This window comes from Corvus hawaiiensis, chromosome 11, assembly GCF_020740725.1.
Source record: "Corvus hawaiiensis isolate bCorHaw1 chromosome 11, bCorHaw1.pri.cur, whole genome shotgun sequence".
Lineage (NCBI taxonomy): Eukaryota > Metazoa > Chordata > Aves > Passeriformes > Corvidae > Corvus > Corvus hawaiiensis.
Genome location: NC_063223.1, coordinates 17776316 through 17802962, shown reverse-complemented (window position 1 = coordinate 17802962; position 26647 = coordinate 17776316). Strand labels below are relative to the sequence as shown.

The 26647-nt window shown below is 41.8% G+C and overlaps 1 protein-coding gene across 3 annotated transcripts in view; it reads right to left on the bottom strand.

The window, feature by feature from the left end:
* Window positions 1-258: 258 nt before the first annotated feature.
* POC1A (POC1 centriolar protein A) overlaps window positions 259-26647 on the bottom strand; it is a 44746-nt gene continuing 18357 nt past the window's right edge. For 2 of the 3 annotated variants that reach the window (XM_048316134.1, XM_048316136.1), the window contains 3 exons: window positions 25437-25535; window positions 12107-12244; window positions 259-543 (listed from right to left, as the gene is read on the bottom strand). In XM_048316134.1, coding sequence (XP_048172091.1) covers window positions 445-543; window positions 12107-12244; window positions 25437-25535 — 336 coding nt within the window. In that variant the 3' untranslated portion in view covers window positions 259-444. The remainder of the gene's footprint in view (window positions 544-12106; window positions 12245-25436; window positions 25536-26647) is intronic. The other variant, XM_048316135.1, reaches the window with a different exon arrangement.

The following is a 26647-nucleotide window of genomic DNA, read 5'->3' as shown; positions in this document are numbered from 1 at the left end:
CTAGACCAGAGGTGAAATACCACTGCCCCAAAGATCCTGAGAGCACTTTGCTTCTCACCTACAGCCAGCACACACCTCAGCAACAAGCCTAATACAGCCTGGGCCAGGCATCTGGCAACTCCAAGATGCTTATACACTTTAAAACTAACTTAGCAGGACCAGAGACAGGAAAGATGTGACCTTCCTGGTTAGTACTCAGTCCACACGCTGGCTGCTGTACCTCTGGAAAGCACAAGAGATCACAATTGTTACCCACACTTACGAATAAAATATTGTTTTTATTTTAGTGATGTAACAAAGCTATTTACAGATACATTAACTATACATTCCAATTGAAAAATAGATTGTGCTCAAAATTGTTAAAGCAAGTCACACACAGTCTGTTAGGAACACAAACAACCTCAAACCTCCCAATGCCTTCAGCTCCTGTCTGATCTCAGGAAATCAGTTCGTTTTGTTCTGAATTATTTTCTGCTGATTCTCAAGACATTCCTTCAGCTTGTCTTCAGTGAGCGTCAGCCTCTGCTCCAGGATGGAAACTGTCTGCAAAACAAAGTGAAAGCTGCTGTTGAGCTGCTCACAAAGACATACTGCACAGTGTACTCTCAGTGCCCAAGAAGATGCTAAATTCACAGGAATATTTCGAGGTATTTCACGGCTGGAACTCCAGTGTCAGCATTTTAGCAGGGCAGAGCCCCACATGACTTCAGAGGGGAGCAGTAAAAGATGGTGGGCACAAAGTTCTCCTGCAGACAACACCAAGCACCCGTTTCAGCACTCGTGCTTTCAGACTGGGCTCTGCATTTCCTTTCCTGGACAAGTTCATGAGGCAGACACTGGAGAGCCACCAGACACATTTCTGCTAATGAGACACACAGATTTTAAACAATTTTTCTCAGTTATGGCTCTGAATTTACCCCTTTGCTTCCAGCTGTTTCCTCCCCTCCCTCAACATCGTGGGTCTGCTGTAATTAAAAAATTCAAAACTTGCTGGACAAGCACCATGAAAGGCAAGAAAACCTTCCCAGCCTAAGACAATGCAGCAGATGGAGGGGAAGAACTCCAAGTGGCAATATCTACCTCAACATAATGCCTGCATTTCTTTGTGTAATCCAGGTACCCTGCAAAAGATTGTTCTCTTTCTCCTCGAGCTGAAGTCATCATGTACAGGATGCACAGGAAGAACATTTTAACCACGTGGCAATAAAAGCTTCTGCTGAAAACCTTTTATTGATCACTCCAAGATAATCAAGGGCCCCAGCTATGCACAACCACTTTCAGCTTCCAGAGATACCAGAACAGCCGATAATGGGTGGTGATGATTTAATGCTTTAATATCCATAAACTTATCAGCAATGATCAATAGCTTCACATTTTGGGCATTTTTACTGCATAAATAACATCCTCTGCTAAAAACAAAGGATGTTCAGAACTTTGGACTTTAATAAAGTAATTCAAATAAACTTGGACAACCGCTGTTTGTATAGCAGTTATACATAGAAAGCCTTTTAATAGCGCATTTCGTAAGCACATCTCTAAGTGCCTGACAAAAGCAAGCAGGTCTCATTATCCCCATTTTACAGCTGGGGAAACGAAAGCACAAAGAGAGGAAATAGCTTGGCTAAGGCCACTTGAGACTAAGAAAAGTCTGCTGTAAAATGATTTGGGGAATGAGACAAGTCATGGGGGAGAAGAGAAAACAGACATAGTAAAAACAACAGCGGGCACTAAGGCAAAGCCATCTTGCAAGACTCTGCATCAACAAATTCAGGAAGGGCTGGAGGTTGTCCAGTGCATCATAATGCACCCTTTTTTCCTCCCTAAACAGAGTTCAAAGCTTATTTCTAATATATTTCTTATTTCTGACCTGTGACAAGGCAGAAGAGCCCTGCTGCAGCAGTAGAAAGCTTCACCTAAAAGAATAAACCCTGCTTTGCCCAAATATTCCGTCGGCTACAGCACCAGCTGCATTTACGTTTTTCCTCCTCTATTTCCATCCCTTTGAGGCACAGGAATTGCAGCACACAGAGAACCAGAAGAAACATTGTGGAGCCAGCAGGTAACATCCCAGGTGCCCCAGAGCCAGAAGGTGCCCTCCCATCTATTCAAAGGAGAGAAGACAATCTTTTTCACATCCAAGCCATGCCATTGCCTAGTGACTGTCTTGGAAACCAGGAATAAAGCTACCAAGGGCAGAACACAGCAGGCTGAATGTCTACCAGGGGTTTACAGCAAAGATCTTATCCTTCAAGCAACCAGAGAATGAAAGCCAGTAGGGATCCCGGCTTTTCTGTTTAAAAAATGAACTAGTAACTCACCACTCCATTAAAAAGAGGGAGAATGAAACATTGCATCAAATTTCCTTTAGACAGATAATCAGCTGAATGAATGTCCCAGTCACACTGCCCTGCCAGAAGCAATGCCCAGATCACTCGTGGTTCCTCTGTTCCATGATTTACTGCCACCATGATCCCATCAATAGGAGTTACTGTTACACACGGCACCATGAGACACAAGTAAAGCAGATTTCACAAAGTGTTGAATTTGTGAGAAAGCTGTAAGGAAAATGTTTATTGGAATGGAAATTGCATGTAAGTAAAAGCAGAAAACTTGCAGTAAGTATTTTTTGGAAACTAAAAGTGGAAAAGTAGCAGTCAGAAATGAAATTCAGGAAGTCCAAAGTAGGAATCAATGACTACAGTCCATTTAGACTTGAATATATGATGAATATAAATAGACAGGGCATCTGACATCCCAGGAAGGTAAGGGTAAGCACAAATACTGCCCAGCTGCTGTAAGTGCTATATTGTAACTTGCACAGAAAAGCTCCTTTATTAGCAGCTGAAAGTTTTACAATATTTCCATGTTGCTATTTACAAAGCAAGTCCTTCTCAGGAGGCAAATGAAACTGCACCTATTCAACTCCTGCATGCTTTTGCTATGGCTTCTCAAAGATAACAAACGAGCAGTTAAGCCAAGGGCAAGAAACACTGTTAGCCAGATTCAGTGAACATTCACTAGAACCAGGTTAGCACTCTGTGGCAGGATCTGGGCTTCCTGGTGCGTCAGGAATACAGTACATGTCTCCATTACACACCAGGGAGTAAATGCTGGATAATTTATTAAAGTCTTGGCTCAAATTGGCAGAAGGATAACAGTTTAGGCTTAAACGAGAAAAAAAATCAAACTATTTTTTAAGGAATATTTCTGACATTACAGTAATATACTGAGCATTACTGTGGGCACCAGAATAGAATACGGGAATTTTTCACAGAAAACTTAAATCACTTCCACCAACACTTCCTGCAACATTTGTCTTCATTTATCTTCAAAGACTCAGCACTGAAAAAACCTGCTCTTCTCTTTGGAAACATTAAAGAGAAACTACGGAGAAATAAAAATTTGCCTCCTATTTACTTATAAGTTCAGGGGAATATTCATTCCCATTCTCCCCCAGGACACCTAAAATGAGGCACCCAGTAGTCACACTTGCTTACCTGATGACAAGCCCCTTATCCGATTCCTCCATGTTATTTTTACTCCCTCAACCCAAATAACAGTGATTTGGGATGCTGTTCCAAGATGCTTTCATCGGTATCTTTTCCTTAGTCCCTCTTAAACATGTTTGATCAAGCAGCAGAGACAGTTAAAAAAACCACTGGCCTCAGGGCTGAAGCTTCTGCAGCAGCCCTGGAGGGGCTTTTGAGGAGGACAGATAAGAGGAACCAGGTGCTAATTGAATGCTGAAAGAAACCAGTTCTACCAGCACCAAAGGAAACCTGAACAGCAGAGACCAGAGCAAGGGAGCAGAGGTCGCCAGCAAGCCTCTGGAGCAGCCAGGGAGCCCCTGCCAGGAGAGATGCAGCCAGCCAGATGGCTGCTATTAGCTAAAGCAGGACTTAACCTGGAGCGGGGGGCAAGGCGGGCAAGGGCACAGCAGGGTGGAATAACTAATGCTCAACTCACCCCGCTAAGGGACACTCTGCAAGGCCAAAGGTGCAGCACAGGGCCTTTCCAGTACGCAGTCACAGTGGCTCCGAGTTAGCCATGCAATAGCACAGGGGACAGAGAACTGCCTGACTGACCACCAGTAATCAGGGAACCCCCCCAAAAAGTATGGACAGGGCAGTTCCTCAGATCAAGTAACAACAGCTTGGCTGAACCTACAAGGGATACGATCCTGCACAGTGACTGTGCCATCGATGAGCTCTTGGCTCTGTGCAGAAAAAATAGGACACTCGCACTTCTATTCTTGTTTATTCATAGCAGAAAATCCCTCTCTCCATTGATCTCAAAGGAGGCAGAAGTAGTTTTCTAGCTTTACTTAAAAAGATCCTCAAACGTTTGCTCCACTGGTTTTTCTAAGCATATGCTAAAAGATTTTGCAGAGCACTAACATATCAAACAGCTCAAGAAAAAACATTACTTCTGCCTCCTCAGATTTTTCTTTCCTATCTGACATCTTAATTTATGAAGACAGCATTTTCTTTTCAATTTATAAAGAAAGTTCACCCACAATGAACACACAAAAAAATGCAGAAGTTTGTAAGTTTCTGTACCCACAGTTTCTCCACTCCACTATGTGCATCAAGGAAGAACTGAGGGATTGATGGTTTTTAAGAGGTCCATTGAAGACTACAGATGGCCCATGGATTTACAGAATGACACTTGTCAAGTTTGACCTGGAGTTGCAGGCTTAAGAGCTCTGCCCTCTGTAACAAGCATGGCCAGTGCTGGTGTATTTTCAAAGATGCCCTGCAGTAACTTCTTATGGTTTTCCCTAAAAGCAGCAATTTCAGAGCCCACTTTATTCCCAAATACAGCCAAGAAATACAAATAAACTGCATCATAAAAATGCTGCCTTAGCATCCAGGTGGTACCCAGGTAAATTAAGCTTGAGAGCCCTTTCTCTGAACTAATGCAATGAGTGAAACAAACTACCACAGGAAGGGTTTGCACGGGGGTAGCCTTACCTACACCTTTTACAGGAGAAAAAAAGCCTTAACTCCTGCCACTAACCACAGTTTACAACTCCAAACTGCAGCTGCACGATTGAAAGGCTGATGGGAGAACTTATGCAGGGAGAGTTGAAGCATAAACCTGTCTGGCAAGAACAGCTTCTCCTCCTCCCATATGGGTTTTGCCCCAACACACTCCACCTCAGCAGCTGCACTCGGGACCCCCAGAGCAGATCCCTGCTCCTACCAAGAACACGTAAAGGGAGCTGGGCTGCCCTCTTTGCAAATTGTAACTTAACAGCTTTGAGATGGCACCCAAGCCAGCTACCAACGTTCTGCATGCTCTGAAAGCATTCTCAGCAAGAGCTGGCAATTTAGACTAAGTGAGGAGGTAAGTCTCATCTCACAGTAGAACCAGGCATGAAGCTTTCACAGCAATTAACACTTTATGTAGCAAACGAATGCCTGCAAGCACCAGCCTTACTCCAGTGGTCAAAGCCTTAACCTCAGAGATCAAATATAATTAAGGTGGGTTTTGGTTTAAAATAAAATGTGGGGTGATTTCTAACAGAAATGATAGTTCCTCATGTGCATCAGACTAAAACAAGATGACATTTTAAATCAGGTCTGTAGCTCCTCACCATCTCAATGGCTTTGAAGGCAAACTCTAAGGTGAATTCTCACAAAGCCTATTTGCATAGAATATTTCACACCAGGCTGAGTTAGTGGGCGAAGATTCAGCACTACCCCTTTCTCTAACTCAACGCCATGAATTTTCCTGGGTTTACTTTGTAACATGCTTCAAATTCCACAAACTTTTATTATTGTTCCTACAACACACTTAGCTTCCATGTGGCTGGACAGGAACATCTTGATCAGTGCTGCTGTACAGCTCTGAGTCATAAAGACCCACAAACCCCACAATGCAGGTGTTGCACATTCATCCAAGGTCACTGTGGGGTCACATGGATCACGAATCCATGACAATGCCTGCAGAAGGACAAAGGCCAGCACTAGCCTGGCCTCATCAGGATCCCCACACAGAGACCTGCTCAAGAAGTTGTGTGGCTAAACAGCCTCTTTGTCTCTTCTCCAGGGCAGGGCATGAGAGCTCATAGTCCCATCCACCTCACTTTCTGCACATACCTGAATTACAGTTTACCAACCCTTTCACTAAATTATAGGAACAACTTTGGTGTAATGCACAAATCTCTTCCTGTGGTACTCAGCACAGCAACAAGTGATCCCTTGCAGTGCTCACTGTGCTTTTCACAGTAGGAAAATCACACAAGCATACCTGAAAATTCCAGTACCATCCAGTATTTGCCACAGCAAGCAGCACGGTCAGTACCAGTACCATAGTGATCCTGGGGCACAGATAAGGTTGTCCTTTGTATTAAATCAATCCCAGCTACAAAGATGAGCCACAGGCTCTGCCAATTTCATCCACGCAGGGTGGAGATGCAAGGCACATTAAGCCCCTTGCAACTGAGTCTTTCCATTTAAAGCCCTCTGACTAAAAATGTTTCATCACACCTTGCTGTTGCTTTAGTCTTGACAGCTGATCAGCCAAAGCTAAACTGATGGCACTTACATCAGATCCTGCATGTTTCTAGAAGGGAATGGCTGATGGCTTCTGTGCAGTTTCCTTGGTGCAGAGCTCCCAGACCTCTGGGGCTGGGCCAGCACAGCAAAAGGAGTCAGGAGACTTCCAGTTTCACCACAGAATAAAACACAGCCAGTCAGGATGAGCTACAACAAAATGTCCAAGCACACACCATGACAGCAACTGCACAATACAGAGGTGAGAACCCCAAATGACCAGAGTCTTCCCCAAAACCACAAAGACTTCAAAGCCTTCCCATATCCATCCCTTGCCTCTGAGAGGATGCAAATCACTCACCTAAATGGACTCAGCTGCTGGTATCCAATAGCTGAATAACAATATATATTAATCTTCAAAGTCTGCTTGTGAAAACAAATTGTGGCAGGTGTTTAGTATTCCTTCCCATTGAAGGAAAATGGAAGGTGAAGGTCCTGTGAACATCCAAGGAGAGGATCAGCACTTCTGAAGGGCCAGCCTTCAGAGAGTGTCCTGCTAACACAGCAATATCCCTCAGAGCGCATTTAATTTAAGCAATCTTAGAAAGAAGAAAAATGTATTTGCATCAAGATTTTATAACAAGCATATTTTGGAAGTAAATTTCAGGAAAAAAAAGTAGCTCTGCTCAATGACACAGAGGACTGGCAATAAGCAGGGTATTTAATTTGAGTGAGAGATCAAAGCTACTGAATCTCTAAGAGATGGGTCTGACTCATAAGAAATAGCCTCTATGTCCTTTAAATTCAGATTTAAAAACCAAGCTCATCTGACACTCCACAGATTTTTCAGATGAGAACTTCTTTTATTAGTGTTTCAGATTTCAAACCATTTCTCTTAGAATAAAAATTACTTGCAGGTGTTCGCTAGTATATTGGGTCCATCGGTAGTCTGTGGGTGTTCAGGTCTTGAGAGCAACACAGAAACCAAGATATTTGTGCACAGCAAAGGTAGAAGCACTTGGGACATGATCCCCACTCCAGCCAAGTATTTCTTTTTGACTTGTAACTACTTGAAGTCATAAAAGCATATATTGTTCTAAACCAGTTGCTTAATTTACATTCAGTCCCTCTCAAAAGAGAGGACACATTCATCTCTCACCAACACAGGCTTGAGACCACATCTCAAAAAAGGAATAAAAATTTGATTTTACTTGTTTTCATTATTAAGTACTGGACACATTAACATTTTCAGCTTTAATTAAAAAGCAGTTCACTTGTGTCCAAGTTTTTTTTTTATGCTAAAAAAAAAATAATTTAGAAAAATTCTTCTCCCTCCCTCTGCCGGCACTTTTTTCTGGAGTGAAATAATCCTTTAATCTCACATGAGCTAGATTGTCCTTCAATTCAGGCTTTGGATTATTTTACAGACTTATCAAGTCTTCTCCATTTCACTGTGTTGTTTTCTCCCAGCTTCAATGCAAGATTAGTTTGGGGAAGCATATAAAGCCATTTCCTGTGGGTGGATTATTGCAGCTATTTATGAATTTTTACGCTAACCTGATTCTGAACTCCTCATTTGGAGAAGACATCTTCCTTCCCACATAAAACCAGAAGCTTTTGCCTCAGTGCCTGCTGCCCACAGATGAACAGAGTGAACACAACAGCTGGAGGAGTTTGGAGTGAGGACAAGAGTACATTAAACTGGTTGAAGATGATCACTGCAAATACAAGTTTTCCACTGCAGCCAAGACAGTTACTCACAGATGATCTTTTCAGAAGGGCAGTTCAACTGTAAATGCAGAAAACGCACCCGAACCAAGCAAATCTTTGATATCTGCTACATTTTTGTTTCAGCCAAAACACACCTTTCTGTGCCAGGTTTATCCAAGAGAGAAAGTCACCTTGTTTTCCCCTTAAATTTAATAATTATCCCAACTCTTCATATAGGCACTGAGATACTGAGATCCAGTCTTCAATAAAAAAAATAAAATTATAAACAGTTTGCATTTTCCTCCTTTTCACATCTCTAAAATGCCAGTAGAGGATTTTTAAACACTGAGACACTGACAAGATAATAAGCTGCAGGAAAGGGAGGAGCAAAGCATCAGTATCACACATTTATTACTCTCATCTTCCTCATTCCTTTGCCAGATGGGAATTGCCTGCTTTCCTACAGAGGGGAACCAGGGTTTCTAAGTAATCCAAAACTACTGGGAACAACTGGCTTATGTCCAGGTCTCAACTTCACTCTTCAAGGCAGCAGAATTATTAAGCATATGCTACTCTTCTGAAAAAGAGCCATGTAAGGCCAAACACAAACCACTTTTAGGAAAAAATATGAAGACCCTGTCAGGTCACATTAGACCACCTGCTTCCAAGTAAAACAAAAGCTATCCTGACAAAGTTTTGGGGAGGAGGAGGAGAAAAAGGTTTCATTGAATCGAAGACCAGTTGAAAGAAAGTTGCCAAAACCTTAAAGAATTAAATCATATCAACAACATAAGAATGAAGCTTAGCAAAGCTTCTATTCACTCTAGTGGTTACTGCTAAATGTGATATACAACAGCCACTGGATTCTTCTGATCCATCTCTCTGATGAGAACAGAAGTGCCCAGCTCAAGGAGCAAATCTGCTCCAGTGTATCCTCCTGTGTGGGGCACACCACCTCCACAGCCTCAGGGATTGGTGACCGGCTGGAAGAGACCTCTGAATTGAACAAAAACAATCTCACTGAATCCAAGCACATGACACCTTATTCCATGTGGAAATCTACTGCCAGCAGAGGGAAGGTACTAATAATTGGTGATGCAGCTTCCAGTGTGGAGCTCAGAACAAAGCTGTGTGCTGGCAAGAGATGACAGCCCACAGCTGATGTCTTACTATCACCTCTTTCAGCAGAAATTGGAAGTATTTTCTCTCCTTCCCACTTCTACATGATACCAGGTTTAAACCTTGAAATGACAGCTACAGAAAAAATATTAGGAAAATAAATTAGGCTTATATCAGCATAATTTCCCAAAGTAGTTTATCACAACTTTAACCTTCCCCACTGCTACTTTACATGATGGTAACAGTATTGCATCTACAACAAGAACAATGAACACAGGAACTCAAGATACCACATGAGAAATAAATCCAAGATCCCATGGAGCTAATAGATTAAATTCCTGAAAAGCCCATGGACGGTTACATCAATACAAGGTTTCTGGAAATAACACATGTCCTTTCCCTTCAACTGGATGGTCCTGCTTATGCCCTTACAGTTCTCTTTAAACAAGCAACACTCAGGATTTTAACAGAACACTAGGTGCATTTTCAGCCCTTCTCCAAGAAGCAAAAATAGTGACACCTGTTATGTGTTATTTATGAAAGCTTCCTGTTGTTTTGAAGAAGCAGTGCTGTCCTCCTTTTTCAACAAGAAGTCAACAGGCCCGAAGCTGACACACACACATTGGTTAGAACCTACTGCCTGCAGTGAGCAGCACCCATTTGTGCTTTGGAAGAAATGCCTTGGAAAGACAACCAACCCCACAGCACCAGGCACTGCTCCCATTTCACTTGGATCTGCGCACACCACAGCTCCTACCAGAGCACACCTAATTGCACGAAGGAGGGGTAACAGCTGGAGCTGCATTCCAGAGCTGCACTGCCTTCTCCTACCAGCCATCAGCACTGGAAAAGCCAAAGTTCAGACATGCAAGCTGATGCCTTCCACATCTGCCTTGCCAGCTGCCCACATCCCTCCTCTTTGAGGTGCCTTCTGCCTTAGTCCAGGAATGAGGAATTCTTCCAGGCTCATTTGCTAATGCTTGTTTGGTGTCGGTTTGTGTCGCCGCTAAATATCAAAACCTTGGCATGAAAACAGCATGTCAGGAACCTGTACAAGTGCATTAAAATGGTTTTAATACAAGATACAACATACACAGAGTAGAACCAATGGGAAATTAAGTACTTCAAAGATGGTAAAAAAGCTACAAAAAAGGTAAAAGGTTGAAGAACACAGTTACTCAAGGCAGCTTTTTAGTTTTTTACTATTTCAAGACTATTTCCAATTTTATCCTATAACTTACTAATTTATTCCTCCCCCACTGATCTCAATTTCTCTTTCTGTTAGGTTTAAAACAACATTTAGAATTTTCTACAGTTACACAATATCTTCAACAGAGATACTTGCATTGCTTATATTTAGGTTAAATCCCACACATACTGTTTACTGCAATATTTGCCTCCTCTAAACACCTATGAAGTTGAAAAGGAGCCATTACACATCCATCATCAGAAATGTGGATGTGATTTACGTGATGAAAGATAACAATCACATTCCAAGCTTACTAGGGAGATGTAAAAACAATATTAAAATATTTTGTGTATACACTGGGTTGCGTTTTACTCACAAGTATGAGGGCCCAGTGTCACACAAGATTTCCCTCCCCTCCTCCAGTGTTCAGTGTTTTAAAGATCACAGCAAAAGTGCTTTTTTGCATTTCTGCCAAGTGAACTTAAATACCTTTTGGGTTTCATCCTACACTATTTTAGACTGCCTGTAGTTGTGGCATGTTTTTTAATCCCTAAATCAGCCTTCAATCTCCTGATGGGCGCTCCAACCCATCATCTTGCACTCCTTGACAAGTACTTTGACAAGTTAACTCTCTCAAGAGCAGAGAGCTAACTCAGACTACTAATCAGTATGTTCAATACCAAGTGTTTAAGACCTACTTGTTCTTACTCAGAAACAATATTTAAAGCTCACAGAAAAGCCCTCCCAACAGATTTTTTCCATCCTACCACCATGGTCTCAGCTACAGGAGACCTCCAATGTTTATCACCCCATGCTTTCTCCCTGATTCTCACATGCCTCAAAAAACCACAATGAAATTCAGGTCCAACTGACCAGAAACAGTATTTCTCCACAATGAGCAAGGAGCAGTTATTTAGTTAATCAAAAAACACTTCTATTCCCAAAATCTTATTAAGTAAACATATTCTGTGATGATCACCATTCATGGCTGGTTCTGTTCAAGCATTGCTTAGTGACTCCAAGAAAGAACTGTTTGTTAATGTTTTAGCAAGGGATTAGTTGTTTGTAGCTGTGGGTGAAAAGCATGTTCCAGCTTTTCCAGAGGCACAGAAGGGCCCAGACTTGTTGATGGGAGAAGAATTCTGCAGAAATTGGACTGTGTAGGTGAAAGCTGGGTGGGGGAAAGGAGCAGGACCTGAACAGAGTTTACCTATAGGCTGTGGTATAACAGGGAAGAGAAGAGAGTCAGATTATTCACCAAAACAGAGTTCTTCTGCCAACCACTCCTTTAGGCATCACCTTAGATAAACCCTGGCTAACAGCACAGTCTATCAGAGCTGGCTCCAGCAGCATCTACTACACTGCAGCATAAAGGAACTGGGGAAGAGCAGGGCCTCAGCTGGAAGTCAGTGTGAAGGAACTGATACAGGTAAGCTGAGAAGCAGATAATGAAAGACTTATCAAAATACTACTAAAAGCAGAGGTTTTGAACTAGCCATATTATTATTCTATGAAACTATTGCAAAACAGTCCCAATTCTTCCAGTCACAGGTACCTTTGTCATTACCAATTAAAAAGCAAACCATACCTGAGTCAGAACATCCAGCTGTCCCATAATATGCTCCAGGGTATTTGCAAGACTGGTCTCCTCCTCTTGCTGCTCATGGGTCCTACCAGAATCCTGAGTTTTTGTTTTCTTATGATGAATGCCACAATCCATTTCTGACTGTTAAAAAAATAAACAGACATAATCTGCTGTTGCAATGCAAACAACTGCACAGGGATTTCTGTTCCATGGAGGGTAAAGGACAGTTTATGCTGGGACAGTCTATGCTATTAAAAACAGGCAAAGGAGAAAAGGAATTGTTCTTGCCACAGCTGGTAAAGGAAAAGCTGCTGACTTGTTTGCCTGCTCCAGGTGGAGAGTGGTTTTGCTGTTTTCTGGGGGGGGGGGGGGGGGGGGAGGTTATGTGTGCTTTTGTTTGTTTTTAAACTACCACCAGGAAAGGCAAACCTTAGATAAAAATCTTGAAGCAATCCTGCAAGGCTCAAGTTTTCTATGTGCAAAGAACTTTGGTGTGCTCTTGTGGCACATAGGCACAGACTACAGGTAAATGAAGACTTACTGGAGCTGCTTAAGGAAGCACTACATCCCAATGACAGGAATTAAGTAAGCTACCCCAGAGGAGTCTCATTATTTCACTCCAACAGTAAAGTTAAAGCCTCTCTCCATGTTTGGTAGTTGAAAGAAGGCAAAGACATTGTACCATAGTTAAATTCAGCAGAAGCAAGAAGTTCCAATATGCACTGGAACTGTTTTGATTTAGTAATTTTAATTTTGTTTATATCTTGAACTGGTTTTCCTCCCCAACGAGATTAAGAACAAGTTTACTTTGAAGTTTCAACTGTTTTAGTTATGCAAGCTTGAATATTGCATTCAGAATAAATTAAGTTTGAAAAACACAAATAGATCTCTACTAAAGAACTTATTCTTGTTTCCTTTTCTTTCAAAACGGTATCTTTCTTGTAGAACAAACACTATTTGCATTGTTTATCTGCATTATTGCCAGTAGAAGCAGTTCAGAGAAGTTTAACTAAAGGAGGTAGCCAACTGGTTAAGCAACCGCAGACTTCAGTTTCTCAATTTACACTAATGGACAAGATTTGAATCGCAAGCCAAGATCACAGCTCTCAAAACGTACTTCTCTGTGGCCCAATGCCTGGCGCAGCTCCATCCCATGCACTTATTACTCACATAAAGTTTACAAACCAACAAAGCGGCAAGGAATTCTGACAGATTGAAAAACAGTCTCTAAAAATTCTTCCACATGTACTTTTTCTAGTAGAAATGAAGATTTGCCTCTGTCTCTTCTCTCCTGTGCAACAGCAGGAATGCATTTCTCACCAGCACAGAAATGATCTACCTGTTCCTCTCTGTATTTGAGGCCAGATGTGTGCAGATGTGCAACTAAACTGCAACAAGGCCTTAGACCAGCTCACATAACTTTAACCACCAAACTGTTCAGTACATCACGAAGATACATACACGCGTACAAAAAATTATATATATATTTTAAAAATATACACAAAACCCCTTGTGCTGCGGGGAGCCACTGACTGAGGCCACAGAAAGGCTCCCAAGGCTGAGATCCAGCTCAACACACAGGCAAAATATGCAGTAAGTAGTACAAGGAGCAGAAATATGAGTACCTAGGGAAGGTGGAGACTGGAAGGGGTGAGGAAAAGAAAAGGAACAAAGAGGCTGCAGCAGCAGCAGCTTTGACAGGAGAATGCCTTGCTGCTGGCCACTAATTGCTAGTAGGAGCTGACCATCCTTTCAGACCCTGCCAATCAAACCATCCTCCTCCAGCCAAGCTTCACATGGCCAGTTTTGCATAAGGAGCAGGAAAGAAGGGAAAGGTTTAAATGACACATAGAGCCACTGCTCCACAGGGATCACTGTGCTCCACCACAGGCCAGGGATGCAGCTGGGTATCAGGTGGTACCAGCCACACCAGCCTCTGCTAATTTCCTTCCTCCCACCTGCTTGAATAATTTGTATTATCTACAAGCCCTCAGCCAACAGAGCCCACACTTCAGGTCACACAGATCTGCCTCAGCATGGGAGCCACGCTCCAGCTACTCCTGTGCTGCAGGGAGCCCAAGAGCCACACATTGCTCACCGATGCAGTGACTTTATCAACTAAAATATGTTCTTGCAGAGATGAGATCAATCCAGTTTTAAAAACCTGCTATTTGCTGCTTAAATTTAAAAGTGAAAACAAACAAAAACCACAAACCACTGCTTTTCAATGGGTAACTAGCATGAAAAAACATTTTCTTTCTATTTTAAGGCTGACTAGCTTATGTTGATAATGTAACTTCAGGCCAGTCAATCATGGCACAGCAGAAATTTGAGTGAGCTAACACTGCATACAACCTGCACTTAAAAACCCCAAATAATGATGAGCTATCCTCTTCAAAACCCATTAGAACAAGCTGACTCACAGAGCAGAAAAATGACTGTACCAACAGATTTTCTCCATCTATCTTTACAGCATATGTCAGACAGCTTTTCATAAAAAGCTTCGGGGGTTTGAACCCAGAGTCTATATTCTCTTTGCTACAGTTCACAAAGTTTAGGAGTCTGGCAAGGGCAATACTGCAGAGATGGTCCCACACTGATGCTTTAGGGGTCAGATGGTCCCTCATCATGTCAAGCTGAAGCCAGAGCTGTCAGATGCCACATTCTGCTGCTCACCTCACAGGCTACATACCACCCCCACAAAAAGCCAAGTAATCTACCTCCAGTAAGGCCATGGGGGCTCCTGAAGGCAACAGCCCCAAGAATAGAAATATATCTACATTTAAAAACAGAAGCATGACAACATGGCATACTGTCCCATTTCAAACACCACAGCTGCTTGAAAGGCTCCTTACTGCTCACCATCATCAAGATAACACATAGCTACAGCCTCCAGCAATGAGGGTCTGAGTTAGTGCCTCTGTCTAAACCAGGGACACAGCCAGCCAGGAAATAAACACTGTGACAGTGGGTCACAGCAGTGACTTCCAAAAAGGAGGCTTCCAACTGACCAAGTTCTTTGACTATTCGGTTCTAGGAAGTGTGTACCCAGCTGAGGAAGAACCAAATTGCCTCCACGCTGAAACATTATCAAATGCTGTAAAAGCAGACTAAATCAGCTGCTGTTCCCAAGAATGAACAAGAAAACCCTTAGAGACCAAACTACAGACACCCTTCTCCTATGACAATCTATATCATGTGGTGAGCCAGCCACCAGGGATTTAAATTCTAACAGATTTAGAAAAACATCACAAAAATACATAATTGTGTCAGTTTCAGTACCAATGACCATCATAATTACAGGCAGAGACACCTGTGCTCTCATCTGACTCACCTGTGGGTAAAGTGCCAGCTGAATCCTGGGGACAGGCACCAGAAACAATGGCACTGCTGCAGAGGTTTAATTCATTTCAGAGTTCAAGTGCGCGATTTATTTGGCACAACCAAACAAATGTCTTTGCCATTAAATATCTTATTACAACATCTGCGTATTAAGCACTGGGAGTAGAGCAAGGAGCAGCTGAACATTAAAGGAAGAAGAGATGAGCAGTTTCAGAATACAATACAGCTCTCAGTGACAAAAGGAAAACAGAAGTGATTTATTTATAGCAACCACTTAAAGACAGCACAAGGCAACTACTTGGGGGAAGGGGAAAATTAATCAGCCTTCATTCCAGAGGTCTCTTACTGAGCCTCTTATGAAAATTGTTCTGGCTAAACAGCATCCTGGCCATAATTACAGTGCTGATCAGGGGGTGGGGGGCAGGTATGAGCTACACAACACATGTGCAGCCATTGCAAACTGCAAGAGACGACTAAAAAATGCCGTTTTACTTCTTAAATGGTGATCCTCAGGAGACATATTGATACAAACCACCTACCTCAGTTCTACACCTACTAATAAAATGTAGGATTCTTATAATTCAGTCCAAAGGAAATATTTCTTTTCCCTTCTCCTCACCTCTCTCTACTGGATGGGAAGAACTGAATGGTGTGAAGGGGGTAGGTTCAGCTCCACCTTTAAGTCCCTTTCAGTTAATTAACACAGTGTATTTACTCTTTTGAGGGTTTTGTGATTTGGTGAGGTTTTTTTTAAGACAGTATGATGCTGCCAAGAATTAATTTTCAAGTATCTAGAAAGACAGCACACCCCTTAAGCAACACATACATCCAATGTGTTCAGTTCAACACAGATCTTCAATATATTAAAATTCCCTAGAGCAATCAAATTCACTATCTTAGCTGAAAAAATTCCCCTAAAAACCCCCAAAGGTGGCGTACACAGTTCATCTGGACCCTAATTCTACTAATCCAAAGAAGAGAGAAATATCTTTAAAAGTCTGTTCTGAGGAGTCATTTTCACCACAGGTAAAGAGATACTTTAAATGTGCTCCAGAGGAGCAACAGTGACATCCAGTGGAAGCATGTCAGCTTCAAGGTAAGCTCCACAGGAAGGTCAGATGGAGTACACCATGCTAGATGGGAGGGCTCATGAAAAGCTGAGACGTAACCTCAGTTTTCCCTGCTGCACACAAAATATCATTGACTGAGCACGAGCACATTTCTCTGGTCTGGAAAAGCATCCCCTCTTCAAGGCAGCACTGAAATTTCTGGAGCAATCACATTCTTCAAAACTTGCATTACTCTACATCTACTGTCCAGACCAGCATAGGGTAACAACTCAATTTAGAATACAAGTTAAATTAGCTTTGTGAAACAATGTATATGAGCATTTATCCGTGCTCAACTCTTATGTCAGAATTCAAACTGTAATAATGAAGGGAATTTGGGAGGGAGAGAAAGAAAGGGGAAGGGAAGTGAAAAGAACATTACTTACCTTTTATTTTTGCTTCAGACAAAAGGTATGTTGGGTTTGATGCAATTATTTACGCAGAACCCTCCTCCCTATTGGTGTTAATAAAAGCCAGTAAAATTTGGCAGCTCTACTGTAACAGCCATGTTTCACCATAGGCTAATAAATATTAACCTTCTGATAAACTCAGGAAGAAATAAGAGTTACTAGGGACATCTCAAACCCATTTAAATCCCAAGGCACTCTTGTGCCAAAGCCTAAGTGAAGCACTGGCAGAAGGAGGCGGATGAAGCAGGCTTGTGTATTTTAAGTCATACAGCATCAGAGCATCCAGCTCTGCTGACCAAAATGCCCGGGAGGACAGGAACAGGGAAGAGTTAGTGGCCAGCTAAGGTACTCAAAAATGTACAAAACAGCCTGTCCATACAGAAAAGGAAGGACTAGGACTGAAATTTGGATTTGCTTGCAGAAACACCAGTATCCTATCTCTGCAAGTGGACCCTGTCTGGCAATCTCCAGACAAGAGATGGTCCTCACCAGAAGGGAAAAGCTGTTCCACTCCCATGTTTCAGTGACCTTGCTCTGTGGTTCACTGTCTGTTGGTCCAGTCTACTTACCCCTATAGGCTGTAAGTGTCACTTTTAAACCAGGACAGACAGTAGTACCCTCAGTTTCAAGGCAACACTGAAGACAAATGGGAGTTTGGCACATATTGCATTTCCAAAAACACAAATGGTATTCATGTGAAGAGCAAAATGAGAAATAGTAATGCCAGACATTGAAAGCCCAGTGACAGAAGAAACTTAATGACTACCAATTCTTAAAAAAAAATAAAGCAAGTCTACATTTCTTGAGAAGGAAAAGCTCAGGGTGGCCTTCAACATTTTAGATTTGTGTTTCCTGCTTGGCTTAGGCCTTTTATCTCCCTTAACCAATTTTCCCCTCCCATCAGCCCTAGAGTTTCTTTAGGAAACAGGAAGAGGTCTTCCAGAATTCAGTATGGAATAATTAAGCTTTGTTGCACAGGTGATGCTCAACTGTCTAACATTGCTCCTGGAGAGTAAGAACAATAAAAATTTCAAAGGAATGCTCTTACGTGGAAACAAGCCATGATAGGAACAAAAACGTAAGTATGAAAACCATTGGTAAGAAATGTCACCAAGAATTGAACTACTTCTTTCTGGTCCTGTTTTTTGGAGAAAAACTCCCAAGAAAAGGCAGCCAAACATCGGAAAAAAGTGTTTATTCTCAACCTTGGGTTGTCCAGCTACAGGTTCTTTTACACCAAAAGCATCAGCCTCCAAGGCAAGACAAACAGTGATCTCCTGAAGTGGGAACAATAGCTTCCAGCTCATTCCCTTCATCAGAATAAATTGCCTTTTTCCACTGAATTGAGTAAATATACCCCGTGTAACATACAAATCTTGTGCATGCCTACTTTGTTACTTATATACATGTATAAAAATGCATGCCATGTATATGTAAATGCAGACACAGACACGCACTTGTTATTACTCTTGAAGTTTGAATTTTAGCAGAAAAGTTTGAGATCTTAGAAACTTTTAAAGCTTAAGCTAATTTCATCCATCTTCAAGCTGGCACAGAACTGCAACTTGAAAAAAAACTTTAAAATCTTGCCTCCATCTCATTTCTTTGAATTATGAGTCAAGCATTAAAACAAGCCACATACAGCAGCAACCTAAGTGGGAGAATTTACATTAATTAGCCTGAGATGCTGAACTTAAAAGGCAATTTTTATTCTGACCAATAATGACTTGTCAGGACTTGCCTTATTGTTCCAGAGTCTAAGAACAAATCTATTCACTGTAAGATGACAGAAATTAAAAGCTGATCCTCTTATTTCTGCAAGAAATCCTGTCAAACCAGAACACAAGGGAAAACAGTTGTAGCAGCACAGCTGCTCCCATCCACTACCAGGCAAAGCTCTTGCAGGTTGCTGCAGTCATTCAGAGCCCCTTGGAAAGCCAAGCTGAGGGGGCTGCCTCTTCCTCTCTCTCACGTCCTTCGCCAAGACACTTGTCCTGTCTCTCCATGCCCTTGTCCAAACACCCTCTCCAGCTCTTCTTGTAGTAGGTACCAGAAGGGGCTCTAAGGTCTCCCTGAAGTCTTCTCCAGGCTAAACAATCCCAACTCTCTCAGTCTGTCTCCACAGCAGAGGTACTCCAGCCCTCTGATCATCCTCATAGCCTCTTCTGGACCCACCCCAACAGGTACACATTTTTGTCATGCTGGGGCCCCAGAGCTGAAGGCAGCACTGCAGGTGGGGTCTCACCTGAGCAGAGCAGAGGGGCAGAATTAACTCCCTCAACCTGCTGCCCATGGGGCTTTGGATGCAGCCCAAGACACGTTTGGCCTTCTGGGCTGCAAGTGACCCACTGCTAGGTCATGTCAAGCTTCTTGTCAACCAGCATCCTCAAGTCTTTCTCTTCAGGGCTGCTCTCAATCTCTTTTTCTCTGTTCCTGTTGAACATCTGTCCCCTCACAAAACAATCACAAGACCACACCTCAAAACAGGCTTGGGTAAGTGGGCTTCTTTCAATAAAAGGAGAGGCAGCTATGGGTAACCACCTGCAACCCCCCTGCTTGGGAAGGATGTACAGTAGAGTTCCCATGATCAATCAGAGCAAGACTCCAGCTCATCCCTACGAAGTTTCCGCTTAGACAGTCAAGTAGGATAGAGAACAGTGGAAACATCTGGAGTACTCATCACACTGTTGTTCTTTTAAGTAAATAATCTACCTACCTATTCCAGGAGGAAGGCAATTGTGCACCAGACTAAAGCTTCCTAGAGTGGGAATCCTCCGAAAAGTAAGGTGACAGTAGATCAGGAAAAATAATCACTTTGCAGACTACATCCTCGCTGTAGGCTGAAGGCTGGATCCCTGCTCTTGAATACAGGATGCCTTCCTTACAATGCTTAAAATTAAATAAACAGAAGGGGGTGGAGAAGGTGCAAACAAAAACCCACGTTCACATCCCATCGCAAAGAGCTGCAGCTCTATGCAATGAAACTGATTCCCAGGAAGGAATTTCTCAACAAGTAAAAAAAAAAGGTATAACAGGATTTGTAAGCATTAACAAGTGCCAGAATTAGATAGTTACCAATTTGGAAGCCAAAAGGTCAAAAAAAGAGGCACATCTGGCCTATGAGTAATTCAGAAGGAATTTGTTTACACAAGGACAGGCTGACAGGATGAACTGCTGCAGTCAGCACGAGACCATGGGCTGAGCACAGGAGGCACCCGAGGTCACCACACAAACCCAACCAGCAAAGGAGAGAGGTGGAGTCAGCTCTGGACATTCAGTTATGGACCTCAGAAAACTTTATGATCAGATCACGTTTTCTGGAATTTGCCTCCAATCCTATCCCACAGGACTATTTTGGAAAATTTACCCTTGAAGAAATAAGCACAGCCCAAGGCCTGGAGAAAGCTCTAAACCCAGCAGTGTCAAAAGAGCCTAAATGTCCATCTTAGCCGAAAGACACATTTGAAGTGTCACAGGCTACTTGTTTCAAAGTCCTTTCTGCTGAAGTTCTGCTCTTACCAAGCCTCTCTTTGTGAAGGTGAGCTATGCTTACAAATCTGGTATCTCCACAAGTGAGTGCCATTTAACTTCATAGGAGCTAAGGCTATGTAAGACGTTTGTGCTCCTGAATTTCACAAGAGCTGAAAGACTTCTTGGCAAGAGAATGTCAGAGGACAGTTCTCACTTCTGCCCATGTCTCCCAAATTGCCCCACTAAGGGATTACCTCTTTTTGAGTCTGTCTGCACATCCACTTATGTGAGCAGGTCTCAGAATCCTACCAGGAGCTGAAAATTTAACTTTTCATATATTCATATATTCAAGTTCTGTGGTTGCAGAATTTACAGCTGCAGTGACAGGAGAAACATTTCTCCATCACCTGTAAGCTTGTGTTCTGCTGTAGCTCTTACCTCTTGCCAGGATACTCCTAGTTTGAGATAAGCAGACCACACACACAGCCTGTGCATTTCACTGCCTTTTGGGCTGAAGCCCTCACGCCTCCAGTTGAAGACAGCTTTGCTTCTGAGGTACCTCAGCACAAGCAAGTTTTAAGGTATTTTTCATTAGAAAGCCATGTGTAGAGGCTGAGGCTAAAGTCTCCTCATCAGCCTCCTCCTTTGCAAAGTAATATTTCACACAGAGTTACAACATGCCTGCAGAAGGTTTATGTTTAAACCTGAGCAAAAAATCTCTATACCAATGCATATTTCCTATTTTCCATAATATTTCACAGAAAAACTGTTTACCCACTTAGCTTATACTACAATGCTTTTATTCACAATTTTCAGTGTTTAGATAAACACCCAAGCACTTTCTAACCATCCACGTGACATCAACCATTCAGCATTGCTGTGACATTTGACCAAGCACAGCCTTCCCAGAATTAGCCAACAGCAGCAAATCTGTCCCATAATAAAACAAGTGTTCATGCACACTCATGTCAGCTGTAACCACACATGCAAAGCTTTCCTTGTACTTGTAAAAAAAAATAATCCACCACCAAACCCCCAAAATAAAACACATTATCTGCCCTCTCTGGAAAAAATAGATCATATGAGGAACGTTTTCACAACTTATCAGAACAGTGAACACGTCCTCTGATCTGATCCTGCACAACTCTTCACCCAGACAGACCCAAATGCTTACAGTTACTGACCCCAGACAAGCGTAAGAGCCTGTATTTTTGAAATCACATGCAAAATCCATACCTCTCATTCTGATTTTCCTTTAGGTCCTCACCACTTAATACTGCAGCATAGAATATGAATTTACCCTTTAGATTCTAGATCAAAGCAAGCACACTCACAGGATCAAGGCACAGGACTGCAAGACTTCATTTCTTCTCATCAGCTTCCCACCGCACACACCAGGAGTGCTTGCCCTGAACTTTGGGTTTCAAGGTGATTATGCAACACTTTAAAGTAACAATTGTTAGCCTATAATTTAAGAGCAAGCATCTACTGCAGAGGTACTACTTCTGATCTAACATTTACAGTCTCATATCTATGCTAACACACTTAGAATTCACTTCTGACAGCTTTAGTGGCTTATCACGCTTTTACATCTACGCTTTTACACCATAGTCATGACTGCAACTCCTGCCCATGGTGTCCTTCTCTTTCATTTGCATTAGTCCTTGCACAGATCAGTTCTACTTTCAAAGCAAGCTGCATCACCCAAGCCTCCTATATTTACAGAAAACACAAGCAGGTGGGCAGAGCAACTTTGAAGTTCATGTCTATTGTTACAAACACGTCCAATACCCTGATTCATACCGAACTTGACCCAACTGCCTGAGAAACCAGCATCTTCTAAAGCCTCCAGTCTCCCTCTGCCTATGGAAGTGAAAATTGGTTTGGAGCGAGTTTGTTTTCAAGCTCACCAACCTTGACAATTTTTCATGACTCTTATGCCACAGCTTATTTAGGATTGTTTTTTCTTCCTATTCAACTTGATGACAAACTAGTTTTGATGTCTGTATTCAGTTATTCTTTCTTGCATGTTAGTCAGCTTCTCTCCATGAGAAACCAGATACTGCACTGAGTGGTTTTACACAGCCACTGTTTTCATTAATATCTGTGCTTTCACAATGCTTAACAAAAAAATTATACAGCTACACAGCATTATAAGCTCTCCTTGGAAAAATATTCTCATGGACCTAAGGGTGAAAACAGGTTCAAGATGTGTCAAGAATAGTGTTCATGTATTTTAGGGGTACCAAAACCAAATAATAACCTCTATGTCTATTTTAAATGTAATTAAATCCTGAAATGTCTGCAAAATCTCAGGATTATTCAATAGGCAGAATCCTGGCACACTAACACAGCAGTAGAGAAAGAAGGAGTAGGTTCACTTTTCATTGAAGGAAAAGGTGACCTTGGCATGAAATCAAGATCTGCAGGTGGGAGCTTCAAGTCTGAATTTGACAGGAAAAATAACTATCTCAACTACCCAAAACCCACCAAAATAAGCAATTCACTATTAAAAAAGCAAGCATTTGGCTCTAAAAAAGAAAGAAATTAAAATACAGTGAAATTTAAGTCTTGCAGTGAGTTGTAGGAGCAATGGTACTCTTAAAGAGCCCAGTATGATGTATTTCTAAAAGATACAAGACATGACATTCAGTTGAAAGGCAAGAGGAGACTGACATGAGTGTACAAGTTACTATGGAGCCAAGATTTTCATGCTCAGGTTATACTTAAAATAGCAAACGAAGCCATTTTCAGAGATATCAGTTTCTTTTTAACAGCAAAGAACATTTCAGATCAATTCTAAATTTAATCTTAACCTAGGGTATTCAAAACAAGCTCTCAGAAGACATTATTTATTCCTCTCCTCATAACTTTAGCAATTTTAATTTAATTTAATTTAATCCAAGGATATAGTACTAGCTATATTTTGCAGCTCCCATGCTGCATGCCCAAGCCAAAGCTTGCATTTGGGTGGCAGTTCAAAAAAACTCCTTTGAAGTAATTTAGGACCCCAAACCAAAGCATGTTTCTGCTGCATGATTGAGCATGGATTCACTTCTCCCTCTGCAAATACACAGCACCTGGTCCAAACCAACACATTACACCTCAGAATACAAAGTGCCCTGTTTCCTACAGGCTCAGAGCACCAGAAGAGCAAACCCTTGTCAGCCACCAGCACATGACACACATTTGCCTGTCAGTAGCACACAAACAGCTGGTCCCAGCAGCATCCCTTGGATGTTTGGCCAGGTAAACCCTCTTCCACAGGGCAATAGTTTTTGTTGGAGGGATAGATGTTCAGGGTGGTTAGTCATTGCTCTATGGATTTGTTCAGCAGCTCCCTTCAATGGACATCTTAAGAGGTTTTATAATGAAGAACTAAGTTTTAGAAGAGCTCAGGCATTTTATTCCTTTCTTTAAATTACTACTGGATAATATGCTCTGGCAATAACAGCAGCACAGGAGAGGGTGAATTTACCATCACCTCCCATTAGCTGACACCTTGTCTACATTATTTATTATTTAAGCCATTCATTGGCATGTTACAAACCAAAAGAGGTATTTTTTTCCCAGAAAGGATTTGCCTCTGCTGCATTTCAGCCCAGTATTACACTGTGCCATATTTTAAATTAAAACAGATAGAGTTCAAAGCTAGACCAGTTCAACAGGCTAATAAACAAAGAGGTCATTGGACTGATAGTTTCATAGCCTGCATAACTTTAGAGTTAGAACACAGGAGGGGAGGAAAAGGAAGAAGTCAGATTTAGCCAAAACCAGCCAAGGATCAATAAACACTTTCACCTCCTCCTTCCTTATGTGACTGCTTCCTCCCATGCTCTCCCACTAACCCAGCACTAACCAACCTCTGGTTTTGTTTGCTTTCTTTACACAGCACTCCACATAGTAGGGCATCAGGCTTAGAGCTGCAGACTCAAATCTTGTCCATCCCAAAACATTACGGCTATTCCAGTATCTCCAGCAATGGACTGAAGTCATATGAAATAAAAACACCACTGTATTTGAGAGATAACGTAACATCAGTACCCCAGTAAAGATCTAAACTGATATGGTCAAAGACACTGCCTCAGAGCAAGAGATGTTGGCTAAAAGTTTACCCTTCAGCTGGGGTAATGCCACTTATGCACAGACCCCACAGTTCACAAGGAGCCTTTCAGCTTACAGCTCATGCTGAACAAGACTAACCAAAAACCAGCTATGGTAATAACATACAGCAGAATCCTGTTAAGTGCACCCAAATGTATCAAAAATATCCAGAGACTGACAAGACAAAACAAAGATGTTTCAATGAATCATCACAAAAATTACAGCTTGTACGGGCAGTAGCTTTAAAGGGTCACTTTTGTAACAGCAAACATCAGTTCCACTTAGATCAGTGCATCACTGAATTACTCAGTTGCTGGATTTATCCTCAGGTACAGTCAGAACTCAGAGGTCTCAACACATGATTCAGGGAACAGATATGAACTAATGTCTCCAGGTATTTAGGAAAGAAGCTCCAGTACAATATGTCACCTATTTGTCATGTGTGACACCTACACACAGCAATATTTTTTTGTCTTTGCTGACTGTCAGTGAAAAGGTATTGTGAATTCTATTTTCAGGACTGACACCAGCCTGAAGGATTCATATCAGCTAGCAAAGCCAACTTCAAATGTTGCTCTTTTTTTTTCAACATCTGCTTTTTTTTGTGAACTATCATTCATGTCATTATGAACCACACATTGTTAAACAGGGGTTGTTACTAAAAAACCACATCTATACATGCACTAAGTTTATCTTCCTTTTAAGATCATTATATATCATTACCCTATGAAGTAAGTACAGTTAAACAAAAACAAATAATACAAGGTTAGTTAAAAAACAGGTATCTTGCAGCTCAAATAAATAGCAGGGAAAGATTCAGTCACTGAGTCACACACTCTCAAGCTGCACAAAGTGTACTGAAAAGGAACTCTCCGCAATTACTGGTCTCTGACCTACCCCAGTGCCATGGGTCACATCCACACTGCTGCCATATTTCTGGGGTTTCACTGCATCACCATAATCAGCTGCATCAAAGTTAGTCTTCCACACCATCACCTGCAGAAGAAAGTTAACTCCATTAAAATTTTCTATCTAAGTTTGCTTATAGGTCAATTTTTTCAACCCTTCAGAGAAAAGTCAGCAGATCCACACAAAGTTTCCCTAGAAGAGCTTTGCCATTGCTTAGATTAAGGATGTTGTCTGTAAATATGCTACTGAATACAGACCCAGCTCAACTGAGTTCTCAATGGATAAGTGACCTCTTTCAACATCCTTTGGGTCAAGAACATCATTAAACCAGAATGACCAAGAGAACTTCAAAGCAACACAAAGAATACACCATTAAACCACAAATATTTTAAAATACCATGCTCAGCATTATGACATTTATCAGCCACACTCCAACCAACCAGTCACTCATTTATCATGAGACTCATTCAGAGGAAAAGGAGAGTTAGTACTAAGACCAGCATTAGAGATCTTAAGCTAGTTTGTCAGCTGGACATCAAACTTAAATCCCACCTATAGGCCTCTGCTCTGCATAACCCAGTACTGATTTCAGAAAAGAGGCCTCTAACACATAAATCACTTCAACATATAAAGAGGAAATCTAGGGATTAAACCCCTTAGCAGTGACTCTACAAGTCTAAAAAAGTAAAGAGCAATCCAATCAACGATTTCAGAGGTCTAAAAGACACCCAAGAAACAAAACAGTTCATTTGGTTATCAAAAAGAGCATTCATTTTTCATTTACAAATTTTCATCACTGCTTTGCATGAAATAAAAGCAATTTTCTTTCACAGTTGCATGGTTAACCAACAAGGCCATTCCATTGTGCAACAGGGGAAAAAGTGATGTTCTTAGTGAATAGACAAATCTGTCTCTTCACAGCTAGCAAAGGTGCTGTTAAAGATGGGCATTGCCACCTGGTCCAACCTGGGGATTAAGAGCAATGCAACACAGCTCATTGAGGAATGATGACAGAAAAGTGGATCCTTACTCAGACCACTGCTTTGGGCTGAAGTCTGTCAGTGTCTTCAGCAGGGCAACTCACACTGTGTTAAAACCAGGACATATTTGCAGCACAGGCTTGTGCAACGGGCCTGTTTGCAGTTTGGTAATTGAGTGTGAGTTTCTTGGAAGGCTACATGTCTTAAATTACCACCAAA